This window comes from Chenopodium quinoa, unplaced genomic scaffold, assembly GCF_001683475.1.
Source record: "Chenopodium quinoa cultivar QQ74 unplaced genomic scaffold, ASM168347v1, whole genome shotgun sequence".
NCBI lineage: Eukaryota > Viridiplantae > Streptophyta > Magnoliopsida > Caryophyllales > Amaranthaceae > Chenopodium > Chenopodium quinoa.
In genome coordinates this window covers 2,528,220-2,542,716 of record NW_018743204.1, presented here as the reverse complement: position 1 = coordinate 2,542,716, position 14,497 = coordinate 2,528,220, and the positions used below count along the sequence as shown (strand labels likewise).

Below are 14,497 nucleotides of genomic sequence, written 5' to 3'. Positions count from 1 at the left end.
CTTTAAAGAGAAAATCTTAATTATAAGGCGAGATCCCATCGTTCATGTCAAAATCACTGTCCAAAACTTCACAACTTTGAACTGTACCCATAAATAATAAAATTTCAACAATACTTTTTTTAGTTATAACACCATTACTCATTTAATCCAATTTCCCTCGTACCAGCTATTACACATTTGTAGAAATACCTCAATCCACACTTTAAAACATCAAATTTTGAGGATAAGTATCATTGGCTCAGTGCTAGCAGAGGATAAGTATCTGCTCATTGCTAGCAGCATCACGCCATCACTACTTAACTGGTAATATAGTGACTTGAGAGATATAAATGATTTTAAACTCCAAGCTTTCATAACTATTTATTAGGTCATAATGTTTTATATGAATGCACAGCATCGAACAATATCTACAATCAATTAAAGAAGATTTCATTACAGAGATTTCACGTCTGCGTTCTAGTATTAGCTTCACACCTTCCCTAACCCCAACACATTTCCCTAACCGTAGCTCTCTCTCCGTTCAAATTAGCTGTCACGAATTTAAGTAATGTACTCGTAGTTTTATTCCAAACAACGACTATAAATTCCAGAATACAGACTGTGGTAAAGATAGAATGGAATATGGAAGGTAAGTGGCTAATAAAAGACAAGTCATCTACATACTCTCTCCTATATTAGCTGTCAAAATGTACTCTTTTTTTACGAACATCCTAAAATAGTGTAAATTCCAGACTGAGGTAAAGATAGAAAAAGTTAATGAATTGCAACCACCTCCTGTGGCTTTAGGTGGGAGTGAAGAGGATGAGATGCATTATTATCTTCACATACAACAGGTTTATAAAAACGAAAAAGTGATACATTACAATTGCAGATCACAGCTCTGAAGATGTCTACCATTATCGATAGTAAATGAATAACTTCCTGACAACGCGTCAGATTATTTTGAATACATGATTTTATGAGGGCTTAATCACCCTGCATTCATCATTTCATCCCACTTGTTACTGTCTTTAGTTCTTACCACCAAAATGAAAGTAAAATTTATAATAATATTAACACTGGTTATAATTCAAGGGTATTATTAATATTAACAAACACATAGGGCATCTTAGAACAAACCAAACGATTTAACAATAGAGAATATGTTAGAGAATAATTTAGCAAGTAACTTCAAACATCAGCTACAATCCTCATTATTCAGATATCAGACGAAATGTGGAGTGGCTACCTACAATTATCTTCTTAAACATCGACTGAGATACATACTTTATACAAGCTTCCTATATTCTAGCCATTCCCATCCAAACTGAAGGCGATTTTTTTTTCTGGATGAGAGATAGTTTACACCTAGAGCTAGGAGAAATCTTCAAGTTCGGATCAGTACAGAGCAGAGCTTCCCCCTAGTTAAGGAGCATTTGATCAAAGTGCCAAACTCCTGCAAAAGCGAATAGGTTGCTTTCAGAGTCTACATCTCTAAAAATCCATAACTATAGCAAAAATAAAAAATACATGTTCTATTGCAGAATAAGAGTAACAACGATGACAATTAGCAAGTGTAAAAATATTGAAAGAGTGATTCATACCATGTCCCTTGCCAACCATTCTCAATTGAGTGACATAATCTGCTATCTTCTTAATTGCCTCAACCTAAGTAAGATAGAAAACAAGGTTAATGAGCCATTAAGAAAAACTTAGAATGAAAGGGGTAAAGAATTTTCTCAAATGATTGAAACAGCATGTAGTAAAACAAATTTACCTGCTCATTCAGAAATTCGCCTTCGACAAATTCCTGTAACTGGACATCATTGTTTCGCTCAGCCACCTGTTGGTCAATATTTAAAAAAAGAGAAAAAAAAATGAATCACAAAATCTGCTGAATTTAATTTACAGAAAACATGATAAGCTTAAAATCTATGGTCAATAATCATATAATATACACAAGATAAAGATGGCTAGTTGCTTAAGGTGCAAGATGGAATTGTTCAGTATAAAAAATTTATGTGCAATATGAAGTGCCATTAATTTTTTCATAATTTTTTAATTTTTGCCTAGTTGTATTAAGTAAGACAACATTGACAAGTATCCATTTAGGGATCCTTTTTTTTTTTTTTTGGGGGGGGGGGGGGGCGGGGTTAACTTACACCATGCAAGTTCAGCAATTTCTCATTCACAAGCTTCTCCAATGACAATGCCAGCTCCATTGCTGCCACAAGATATATTTCAAAATTAGAACTGAATGAATGAGATGTTGCTCAAAATTTTATACAGAGATATGTATATTACAAAACACGTCGATGTTCACTGCCATCTTGATAAAACACTATGGAAATAGGTAAAGGCCTTACCATAAAGTGCATCTCCTTTTTCAACATGCTCAAACTCTGATGGTGGCATCAGGATCGAAAACAGCTTCACCCTTCCTCCTCTCATGTTCTGAATCAACAAATACGAAGCAAATAATAAAGATAATATCATGAACCACCCCGACTACAATGATCACAACCATTTCAAAGTTACAGAACTAACAGACAAAGTGACACTATAAGACGTTGCTATTCACCTGATACTTCATTAACTTCTCAGCATGTTCCCTTTCTTCTTCACTTGACTCTCGGAAAAACCTAAAGATGCCAACACGACAATATATGGTAAAGACTTGCATCCCTTCAACTAATGCAGCTAAATTTTACAAATCACAACTGAATGGTGTTGTAAAAGAACCATTAGTAACTTACTTGGCTAAGCCTTTTAGAGCAACATTGTCCCTGTCAAAGTAGGCAAACAGCGAATGGTACACATAGGATGCACTGTACTCCACACTGTAAATCATACCAGGAATAAAGTTAATATCATACAAAATAATAATTACTTGACAAAGATTAATGTAAAGTACAAATCATAGTATTTGAAGATTAAGATTCTTATTTTTGCAATCCATCTTTTTCCTTTGTTTTTTTTCCTAAGTACAGGATGTGATTGATAAAATCAAAATTATGATCATGAACGAGGACTATTTGTTGACGATTCACATACTTAGGTAGTTTGGCACAAGGGAACTTAATCCACCCAATAGCAAGCTCATATCAGTATATCACATATCTCAGCTTGAGTCATATTCAGCGTTCCACATCTTTTCTAATTTGGACTCATCACCAACTTAAAAACGTTTTTCTAATGTTATTGGTGCATATTAATATAGTGGTATATTTATAAATAATGGGGTATAGGATGAGACACACAAGAGTTATATGGATTTCTTTTTCTCTACTACAGTACTTCCCAATATCTCCCCAACATCTTACTTTTGGCAGCTTCTTTGATGCATATTAAAAAGAACTAATTGCAAGACTAATGTGGCTTTTTTTAATTACAAGGGTTACCATATAAGGGTTAACTTTAATGTCTTGCAATAATTTGTTGTAAATCCACTTTACAATCTTACATAACATGTTCTTACCATATACTCATTGTATTCAATTATAGGCCTAGCTTGTTGATTGATTAAAGCTAACTGATCGAAGAACAATTAAGTCATCTTGAAACAATTTTTTTTTGCTAACTACAATTAAGACTCTTCTCTAAGCTTACTTATGCTTATACCAATACCCTTTGGTCCTTTTCAACAACTCACATAAGAAAACATTAGCCACCTTATATACAACTTCTTCTCCCGCCCTTTTAAATTATAGAAGGTAACTTGCTATGCATCCCCCACTGAAGTAAATACTAGTAGTACTACACAATTATTCTACAAGGACCATATTAAGCAACTAAAACCTCAAATAAGCAAATAGTATACGGATTTTGTATAAACATAATTATGATTTTGTAAGACCGTCTTGATTACTAAATTTATGTCAAAATCATGAATTGAATAAAGCTATTAACATGGTAATTAGATCCTATATGTGAGTATATGATGCATAGCAGCTTAGTATATCCACTCTTAACTTGCAAATTAGATCCAATATGCGAGTGCATGATGCGCATTTTAGGGCCAAAAGAACTTATAGTTCAAATTAAAGGAACACATACTCAAAAATAAAGAACGTAGTATTTCATTTCTTTTGTCACTATGTCATCCCTGTACTTTTATTTAGAACTAAGTGTGGTATTTTAATATACATTCTTTTATTTTGAACTCACTAACATATATACATCATGCTCTGGTGTGCATAATCTAAGCGATACGCTTCTACAGTAGAAAGGCATATAGTGAAGCTATGAAACAACTATGACGGACAAAAGAGATTACATCAAGAACATGAAGAGACTAAAACCTAATAATCTGACGACATTTTTCATTGAACCATTTTAACAAACAGTTGGTAGGCATCTTCTTTATGTCAAATATCATAGCGCATAAACTTAACATAAAAATTTAAAAAACTTCTACAGTACAATTTATCAATTACTTTTTCACCTTTAATCAACTTTTTCACCTTACTTTTACCCATCATTTAAAATAAAACTCTTTTCACCACCAAAAACATAACTACTTTTTCCAATAAATAAAGAGAAGAAAAGCCAAATTCAGGTAAAAAACAAAGATGCTAAATTAAAAGGAAAAAAACATTAATAACATCAATCAATCTACACATAATTTCAATCATTAATAAATACAAACATTAATAACATCAATGGATGCGTAATTTTAATCATTAATTCCCTATAACCCACAAGGGTTATGGGTACGGCCGCATACATCAAAACCGATAAAAACAAAAACAGAAATAAAGAAAGAGAGAAGAAAGATTACTTGATCTGCTCATTAATGGCAGCTTCACAATCATCAGCAAATTTCTGACGAGCAAGAGAAACTTGAGGAGAAATAGGAACCATGAAATTATCACTCTTAACCTCTTCAAAAGGCTGAAAAACAATCCCAGTCATAGGCTCAGTTTCTTTAACATTCGCCATGATTTTTCCACACCCATTTCTCCTCTCAAACCCCACAAAACTCGACGAAAATCCATGGCAGAAACCATTTTCTTTCCCAGAAACAGGGGATGAGCTAAACAAAGGAGACCCACCTGAAGCAACTGTCCTCAACATCATTTTTGTAAAAATCTGGGTTGAAATTGAAGGAATTTGAAGGTATAACAATGGCGGAAGGGTAAAATGGGAAGAATAAAAGTTGAAGGGGGGAAGAGGTGAGGATGAAGAAGAGGTGAGAAAAGGGGGGAGATTATATAGGAGAAGGACAAGTGTATGAGTGGCATTGGAGAAGGATATGAGCCGTTGGATGAAGTGGTGGAGTGGACGGTTGAGATGAAAAGGCAGGAAAGGGCGTGTGGTGAGCTCGTGTCACATGGAGAATCTGGGAAATATCCAATCCACGTTGTCCTCTATTTTATCTCTTCGTTGTTTATGCTTTTGTCGTTTTTTTAATTTCTTTGTTACTCGCTTTGTTCGGGAAAGATTGGTTACTTGCCTTTTAAATCACCGCCTTATTTTTGGAGAATTTTCAAATTTGGGGGTAGAATTTTGTGGAATTTTTTGAAGTATGACAACTCATGATCATCATCTAGAGTTTACCTAATAGGATAATTTGGATTACAAAACTGTTTTGAAATGTTCACTGTATCTAAATAAGACCATGTTCACCTCACTTTAAAAAAATAATATTCAATAAAAATAATATTCAGTTCAGTAAAAATAATTTCAGTTCAACAAAATTAAGTTAAGTCCAGTTCAGTAAAAATAAGTTCAGTAAAAAAATCAGTAACTTTAAAGAAGAAATATAATACGAAATTAGTAAAAATAATTTCAATTCAACAAAAATAATTTCAGTTCAGTAAAATTAATTTCAGTTCAGTAAAAATAATTTCAGTTCAGCAAAAATAAGGTAAAGTGAACGGGGCCTTAGATAGTAGATACAAGTGGAATACTTTATAACGATATTCACTCTAGGTGCATAAAGGTGAAAATGTTGCAAGTAGTTAAGAACGGGAAAAGTATAAGTTTCTATATAGTTCCTCCGTTTTTTTTTTATTGCATCATAGGGGTTTTGGAGGCAAAATTTAGTAGTGGGAAAAAGTAAGAGAGAGAAACATAAAAATACAAAATTGTCCATGTAATGTAAGATAAAATAAAAAATAAGTGTGAAAAAGTAAGGGTATGTTGGGTATTTGCAGTGTGAACATAGATATTTTTTATCTTAAAAAGGAAATAATGCAATAATAAGTAAACTTCCTAAAGTAGTAAGTGGTGCGATAAAGAAAGAACGGAGGAAGTATATATATATATATATATATATATATATATATATATTATATATATATTATATATATATATATATATATATATATAATATGGTTTAATGTATTAAATCTCAATCGACTTCCACAAAATAACTATCTTGCAATCAGTTTCAATTAGGATCTTCATTAATTTCCAATTAGATTTAATCAAGTCCAATGAGTATAATAAATAACTACTCCATACACTTCAGATAAATTCAAAAGAATTTAGATGAAGAAAACATATCCTAACTGCTTTGTTCTATTTGATTTACTTTGTATAAATTAAACATGTATATTTAAATTGCTTTATATTTATCTATTTTGAAAATCTTCTATTTAAACTTTGTATAAAATAAATTTTTTGTGTATAAAAGTATTTGAAACTAACTTATTTGGTCTATAACATGTTAAAGATGACATGGCCTGTATTGGATCGACTATTAGGACAAAACCTCTCCAAATTAAAACATGTTAAACCTTAATGCATACATCATTTTAATAAATTTACAACACAACTTTGCATATCATTGGTATAAAAAAAAACCTATGATGCAAATTTTCATTAACACTAATCTAACAACATTTATATAACAATACCAATTAGTGAGTAGTCCGGGCATTGCACCGAGTTACTAATTTTTTAGTTGTGCAACTGCTAATTTTTAAGAGCATCTAATAGTTTGTATGTAGTATGTGTCTTCAATACTTTATAGTATAATATTATTTATTGTGCAAGGTTAAAGTATAATTGACAATTAGCCTAGATGGTCAAACAATAACCTTTCTTCTAAGAGGTCAAGTGTTCAAACCTTCTCGTCCACATATTTTTCTAAATATTATTAAAAAAAAAAAAAAAAAAAAAAGTCAAGACTACTATATAAGTTAGGTAAAATGTTATTATGTTAATGTATTGCATGTATATATTAAGGAAAGTAAAGTATTTGGTTAAGTTGGAAATTATCATAAGTAGTTTATGATGGTAATTTTTGTGATGGTAAAAGGGTACGTGGTAAATAAAATGAGAGTGGGGAAAAAAACTGATATGGGCATGAAGACGAGTCTAATGGCAGAAGATGCTTTACCACTTTGCCACTTAGTGCCAATAACAGCCTGTAATGACATGGACTTGTCTTTTTTCTTCATGTTTTTAGTCCTTTCAACCTATTTTATGAGTTGAGAAAAATTAAATGAAAGAAGCATTAATTTTTGATAATTTTTATATGGATCTTGCTTAGTGTTCGGGGCATTAGATAACAATTTAAAATGTTTCCTATAATGATATTAATTTGGGAACGCATGTTAAAATTATACTTATGTTAATCGGTGTACCTAATGTGTATTTCAATGTAATATTTTTACTTTTAGTTATCTTATCGAACGCTTTTGAGGCGTTCATTAACTTTTGTCTTTTTAAATTAATCATATGTGAGAATGTAATAGGGAATGATGTTGCACTTCAAATAGTGTATTGCAAATTGAACATTTAAAAAAAAATAGTGAAATTTTTATTGGAACAAGTAGAATAATTGTATTTTACTACTCTCCCTCGGTTCCTAAATGATGTTTAAGTTTGTCATTTTGGGTTTTCCCTTTATTATACTCCCTCTATTCCACAATGATATTCCTGTTTTTTTATTTCGGGTGTTTCAAAATGATGTTCCTACTTTCTATTTTAATTTCTCACATATTCTCATTATTTTCCTATAATACCCTTATTTTAATGGTCCTAATCCAAAAAAAATAGCCCCAATGTACTTTATTCCAAAATAATAAGTGGTCCCAATGTACTTTTTTCCAAAAAAAGTTGGTCTCATACTCTCTCCGTCTCATATTATAGTTCTTGTTTTTCTATTTTGGAGACTCAAAATGTTGTTCTTGTTTCTATTTTTGGATAGTAAGTAAAGCCCATTATACTCTCATATTTTTTTTAACTTTCTTTATTGTACTTCCTAAATTACCCTTAAATTTTCCACTTGCTTTGTACTTTTTTCCACTTTCTCTCTCTAACTTTTGCCTATAATTGTATTTTTCCTTTTTTTTATTTTTTTTTATTTTTATGTACTTCATTCACTTTTTCCTCTCTAACTTTTGTCTATAATTGTACTTTTCACCTTTCTTTATGTATTTCATCCACTTTCTCCTCCCATTTCTTAAATACCGTGAAAAAACACAAACAAGAACTATATATTGGGACAGAGGGAGTAATATTTAAATGGTCCAAATGTACTTTAACTCAAGATTCTTCCCTTACCTTAATTTACACAAAAGATTTCAAATAGGAACATCATTATAAAATGAATGGAGTATTGGTTATGTTTCAACTCTTTCTGTTTCCAATACAAAATTTTTTTACACATTTTTCCCTCATATGTACTCCGACATATATACTTCCAAAGCAACTATTTCTATTTGCCAAAATATCTGCCTACTTCCAAAGCAACTATTCTAATTTATCAAAATATTTACCTACTATTAGTCCTATTATCAATTTTTTTTTTACCATTTTTTAAGAAATATCATTTTCTATGGTGAATTAAATTAACGTTTTAATACTTGATATATGTGACATCTAATCAATTCTTATGAATTTCATAATGTATGAATTTATTATTTTTAATAACAAAAACAAACTTCATTTTTTAAGAATAAAAATTATCAAAATGTTATTCGCTATCAAATTTCTTGATTGTTCCAAAATGTGCTAACTCATTCGATAGATGACTCCATTTTTACAACACTCTTTTTCATCCTGAGCCCCATTACATATGCTATTGTGATTGTTTAAATCAAATTATAATCTCCATAAGGCAAAATTGGTCTTAATTGCACCAACTACAAGTTGGGTGCACAGAATAGCATAACTTTGATCGGATGCACTTTACATCACAAACTATTAAATTTGGTGCATAAAATATCATAAATGACATTGGAGGACGGGGATTCTACCAGAAAAGTGTATTTTTATTATTTTAAAGTTTTCTAGTGTCATAAATTGAAATCTAATGACACAAATTACACAAATTCATCCAAATAACACATCAATTTCAACAAAATCATCATATCACCAACTAATTCTCTAATTTCATGAAATTATGAAGAAAAAAAAAGAGACAAGTATCAAATGCATATTCAACACAGAGAGAAATCGAGTTTCAAAATTTACCAAAATACAATTTAAAGAATGTCTTGTGTTGATTGATTGCCTAGGATTTTAGGATTGGTCTTCGTCTTCTTCCTCGTTTACCTTGGTGTTTTTCAAGGAGTAGTATTAGTTTTACTAATTGGGGGGTAATGGGTGAACTATAATAAAGGGGCATGTCCTTAGTACAGTTAAGTAATTATATCGGTGATAGAAAATTATGTAAAGGGTGCAAATTGGTTAAAAATATTATAATTAATAAGAATATGTTTTTCTGGCAGAGTCTCCGGTCTCCAATGTTTTTTATGACACTTTATGTACCAAACTTGATAGATTGTGATGTAGAGTGCACCCGATCAAAGTTGTGCTATTCTTTTCACCCAACCCATACTTGGTGCTATTAAGGCCAATTTTGCCTCTCAACAAATGTTACTTATATTAATCTCACATCAATACATAAAAGCGAACTATTCTATTATCAAACCCTTAAAAATAATAAAACTCTCATTACTACTTTTATTTGTCATGTAGGAGAATTCAATTCAATTATTTGCCTAATGTCCATCCATTTTGGCTTTTAATTGTATCAAGTGTTTGATTTAGGGTTTTAAAAACACACTTCTTGTAGATTAATAATCTCTGAATCTTATAAGATAAGTATAATTGTTTATAAGCTCATTTTTTTTTTTCCTTTAACACCCCTTGCCCCCTTGGCCATGCATTATACAAAATCAAATCTAGTAAGCCTAGAAACTACATATCAAACTTTTGAATCTCGCAAGCTTTTCATTGGTTCTACTGCAAAAGACAACCAAACAAAAAAAACAAAATGCAAGAAAGCTTGGGAGCTAGAAGTACCTCATTCATAAAAATATTGGCCAATTTTGTCACTAGGCAAATCAAAACGAGCCATATGGCAACTATCAAATACCAAGTGAGCAATGTCATTGGACAAATAAAGACCTGACAAATGTCAACTATTAGGCATAGAGAACACGGGTTTTGTCATTGGGTGAATCATGGTATGACAAAGAATCCTTCCAAAGGGAGGTTAGTGAGATATGAGTAAATGCATAACGAAAGACATGAGGGTCATTTTACGAAAATGTATATTCTGAATTTAGTAGTATAATTGGGTGATCAATAGTATCACTGGATGATCAAATAGTACCATTGAACATTCAGTGGTACTATGTATGTATGTAGTGATACTATATATTCATTCAGTGGTATAAACTACGTGTAAAAATAGTATCACTACATAGTTCATGGTATTATATAAGCTTTTAGTGGAACATTTAAAAGTGATCCCACTTAGCCATCTCTCTCATCCTTTTTTTCACCCCCATATGCTTTTCAATATTTTAGTATTTGTTATGTATTTGCGAATTCATATCAAACCTACATTAATACTTCCTTGTATGTCAAAAGGCACTTGCTCTGCAATAAAAAGTTTCTAGACTTGCCTTTAACTATTAATATCAATCCATATTTACACATTAAAATTAATAATACGATTATATATGACTAAAAGTTAATAATTTTTTTCTCAAAAAAAAAGTTAATAAAATTAAAGTGAATTTAACAAGAGTATACTTTGTGGCATATGTACCAAAAACACGCAAAATTAAATGTTGCTGAAAATTTCAATTAAATGATAAACAATAATAAAGAATGAAATTTGAGTAACCTACTAGGTTAACTATTCTTATCATTTAATATGAATATATTTTTGATGTATATTATGACCTATTAATTTCGTTGTAATCATGTTGTATAGTTATCATGAAGTACATTTTTATGGACAGTGTGGACGCGTTTCTACGTCCCAAGATTCCTGTGGCCATTTGTGATCAATGAATTCCGTGGTCTATTTCCATTTCTCTCTTTTTATTTGTTAAATTCTTTCTTCTTTTCATTTTTTTTTGTGGTCAATATCGTTGATACACTAACTTTACTTCTTTTGTTCTATGTTTGAATAAGTTTTCAATTTTTTTTTCTTTTTTTTTTTGACAAGAAGAAAAAAGAATATATCTATAACTAATACTAAAGTAATTACCGATGATGACATTACCACTGCCATGTATCAATTTCGTATAAACAAATTTTCCTCCAAATTTTTAAATGACATCATCCTTTTTTTTTTCTTCTCCATTTCAAGATAAATCTAATATCTGAAAAAGATAGATTAATTATACACTTTCCTAAAAGCTTTTATGATTGAATTTACTAACTACAAAAGTTCCTATGGAGTAAAAAAATAATAAAATTGGTAGTTGGTCTCTTTCGTTTTCCTTCTGCCCTCCTATATAGAATTTTTTTTCCCTACATTTTATCAGTAATGGTATGAGTTTGAATTTTCTACTTTTTATTAATTCATCATTTTTTTTAATGAAGCAAAAACCACTAAACTGATATAATGCTAACATTTCATACATTTCATTTTAAATATGAATTTAATTAGAATATTTAACATCAATTTTTTTTTTTTTTTTAATAATTTTAGCTCAATTTTTCTAATAAAAGAGATCATTATTTATTATGTTTTTTCTTAAATTATTCATATTTTATGCACATAAGAGCTAAAGTTTTATTGCTAAAATCGTGCATCGCACGGGACTAACCTTGTTTCATTAATAAAAGATAGCCAAACAACACTTACAAATAATCCCTAAAAAATCTAGAATTCCAACACAAGTACAAATCACCTTAGAACTCATTACGCTGTTGATTCGATCAACGATCACCTTAATAAAAAAACTTCATCCCAAGCCATACAATATGTGAGTTAGCACTAATTCGGCTTGAAATCCACTGATGAATAGTTGTTTCAGTGAAAATACTCGTTGGTCTTCAAGATATTTCCAGAGATTGTGAAACTCTAAATCTTCAACCTCGCCAGACAAACAAATAAAGATATTAAACCTAATAAAATAATCACCATCTGAAAATCAATTAAAAAGAAGTTTTTGGGGCTTACCACTAGTAAAAACACTAGTGGAAGCCCCTACAAAGATTCACAATTGAGAACAGAAGAAAAGAAATGAAAGACAAGGAGAGAAAAGGGAGAAGAGTGAAGGAAAACCTTAAAAAAAAAAAAAAATCTAGCAATGGATGCTACCTTCAATAAGTTCTTGAATTAATTACATCGTCATAACATCAATAACATAATACTAAAACAGACACCAGGAATAACACGTATCACTTCTTGTTGCTGTTTTTTCCCTCCAAAACCCTTTTTATTTTTATTTTGTTTGTCAAAACTTCTTAGAGTTATATTTAGCATAGTATTATAATATAACCTTCCTATTTGAACACCATTATTTTTTATACAATAAAAAAGATTCATGCCATTTATATTATTATAGAAAATATTTCAAAATATTCATATTCTTGTATAAAAAATTTCCATACCTATTATTTCATATTTCGTATTTTATATATTATGTCATATATTTAAATAGGAAAATACATCATATATTATTCCTTCGAATCTCCAATTTTCTAAAAAGCGAATCAGAAATTACATGTGTTTCGACTTTTTTTTTTCCTTTTTTTTTTGTCAAATATTCATTCCATTATATAATCGATCTATAGTATACAGTAACTATTAATTAAAAAGATTGATTATAATTATAACAAAGTAATATAAAAAAATTAGTTAATTTGTATTAAACGTTTTATCAGTCAATGGGTGTCAATAAAAAAAAAGGGACAAAAGATATATGAGTATATAGTATGAGTATTAACCTCATAATCCCTAAATTATATATTTTGTATAAAGTCTAATGCATTAATAAATTAATGTCTTTGTTATGGGTTTAAATTAATTTAAATTGATGTTTTTTTTTCCTACTTTTTTTTTTTAAAAAAAATTTGGTTGGTTAAAATAGCGTATAATAGAGTTAACATTTTTCATTACATAATTTGTAAAAACCGTGCGTGGCACGGGATTTAAGCTAGTATTTTTATATTTTGAAGTTTTTATTTAGTGATCAAATTATACTTATTATATGAATCGGTCAAATTGTAAAAAAAAAAACTAATAATAAACTAATATTTTTTTACTTGAAACACCACAAAATTGTCAGAAATTTGTTTACAATAACACAAAATGTAAAACTTTTATTATAATACCACAAAAAACCTAACAATTGGATTTCACCACTATTTAACGGATACTTGAAGTGAATTTGTTAGTGGACCCACCACGTACACATGTCACTAATCTATTGGATAAAAATAATTATAAAACCTAAACCCTAACCCAGTCACTACCGACAACCCTAACCCCACCTTGCCAGATCCCTCCCCATCCCACCCCCTACCGTCGACACCCCCTCCCTATTCCACCCTGCCTACCGTCGGTACCAGCCCATCTCCACCCCCAACCCACAGCTGGAGAGCACCAACACCCATTCCTACTTGCAAACCCATCCAGCGACCGCCCAAATCCCCACTTGCCAGTGACCCCACCCCTAGCTAGCGACGCGAACCCACCCCAGCCCTCACCAAGACCCAAAAACCCCCTCTCACCCTAACCTAAATCCAAACCCGCACCCAGAAATCGAAACCCAAACCAAATCAGGGCTGGGGGTGTTTTAGGGTTGCTAGTGGTCGGCTGGGCTAATTTCGACGATCAAGGATGGGGAGGGCGTGCCAGTGGTAGGCGAGGGTAAGATGGTGCCGCCGGTGTGGGGTTAGTGTTGCTGGTGGTGTATCCCCTTTTCCTTTTTTTTTTTAAAAATTTTTTTTTAAAATTTTTTTAATCCAATAAATCAGTGACACGTGCGTGTACGACGTGCACATGGTAGGCCCACTAACAAATTCCATCTAAGAATTCGTTAAGTGGTGGTCAAATCTAATTTTTGGGTTTTTTTGTAGTGTTATAATAAAAGTTTTGGATTTTGCGGTGTTATAATCAACTTTTTTACAATTTTGTGGTGTTATAAGTAAAAAAATGCCAAAAACTATTGTCAAACAACTCGTTGATGATTATTAACGTCAAACAAGGGGTATATTGTGAATAATAAATTTAAAAAAACCAAGTGTATTATCAGACTTATGATGATATCAAATACATAATTGTAATTGAATTTATCTAAAGTTAAAA

At 30.8% G+C, this 14,497-nt stretch overlaps 1 protein-coding gene across 1 annotated transcript; it reads right to left on the bottom strand.

Annotated features, from left to right (window-relative positions):
- Positions 1-1,106: 1,106 nt before the first annotated feature.
- LOC110733889 (ferritin, chloroplastic-like) lies at positions 1,107-5,178 on the bottom strand. The gene is made up of 8 exons (XM_021913965.1): positions 4,760-5,178; positions 2,736-2,819; positions 2,561-2,621; positions 2,346-2,433; positions 2,142-2,203; positions 1,757-1,822; positions 1,584-1,647; positions 1,107-1,435 (listed from the first exon to the last, which is right to left on the bottom strand). The coding sequence occupies exons 1-8, from the start codon at positions 5,056-5,058 to the stop codon at positions 1,401-1,403; spliced, it is 759 nt and encodes a 252-aa protein (XP_021769657.1). The 5' UTR covers positions 5,059-5,178; the 3' UTR covers positions 1,107-1,400.
- Between the last annotated feature and the right edge of the window lie 9,319 nt (positions 5,179-14,497).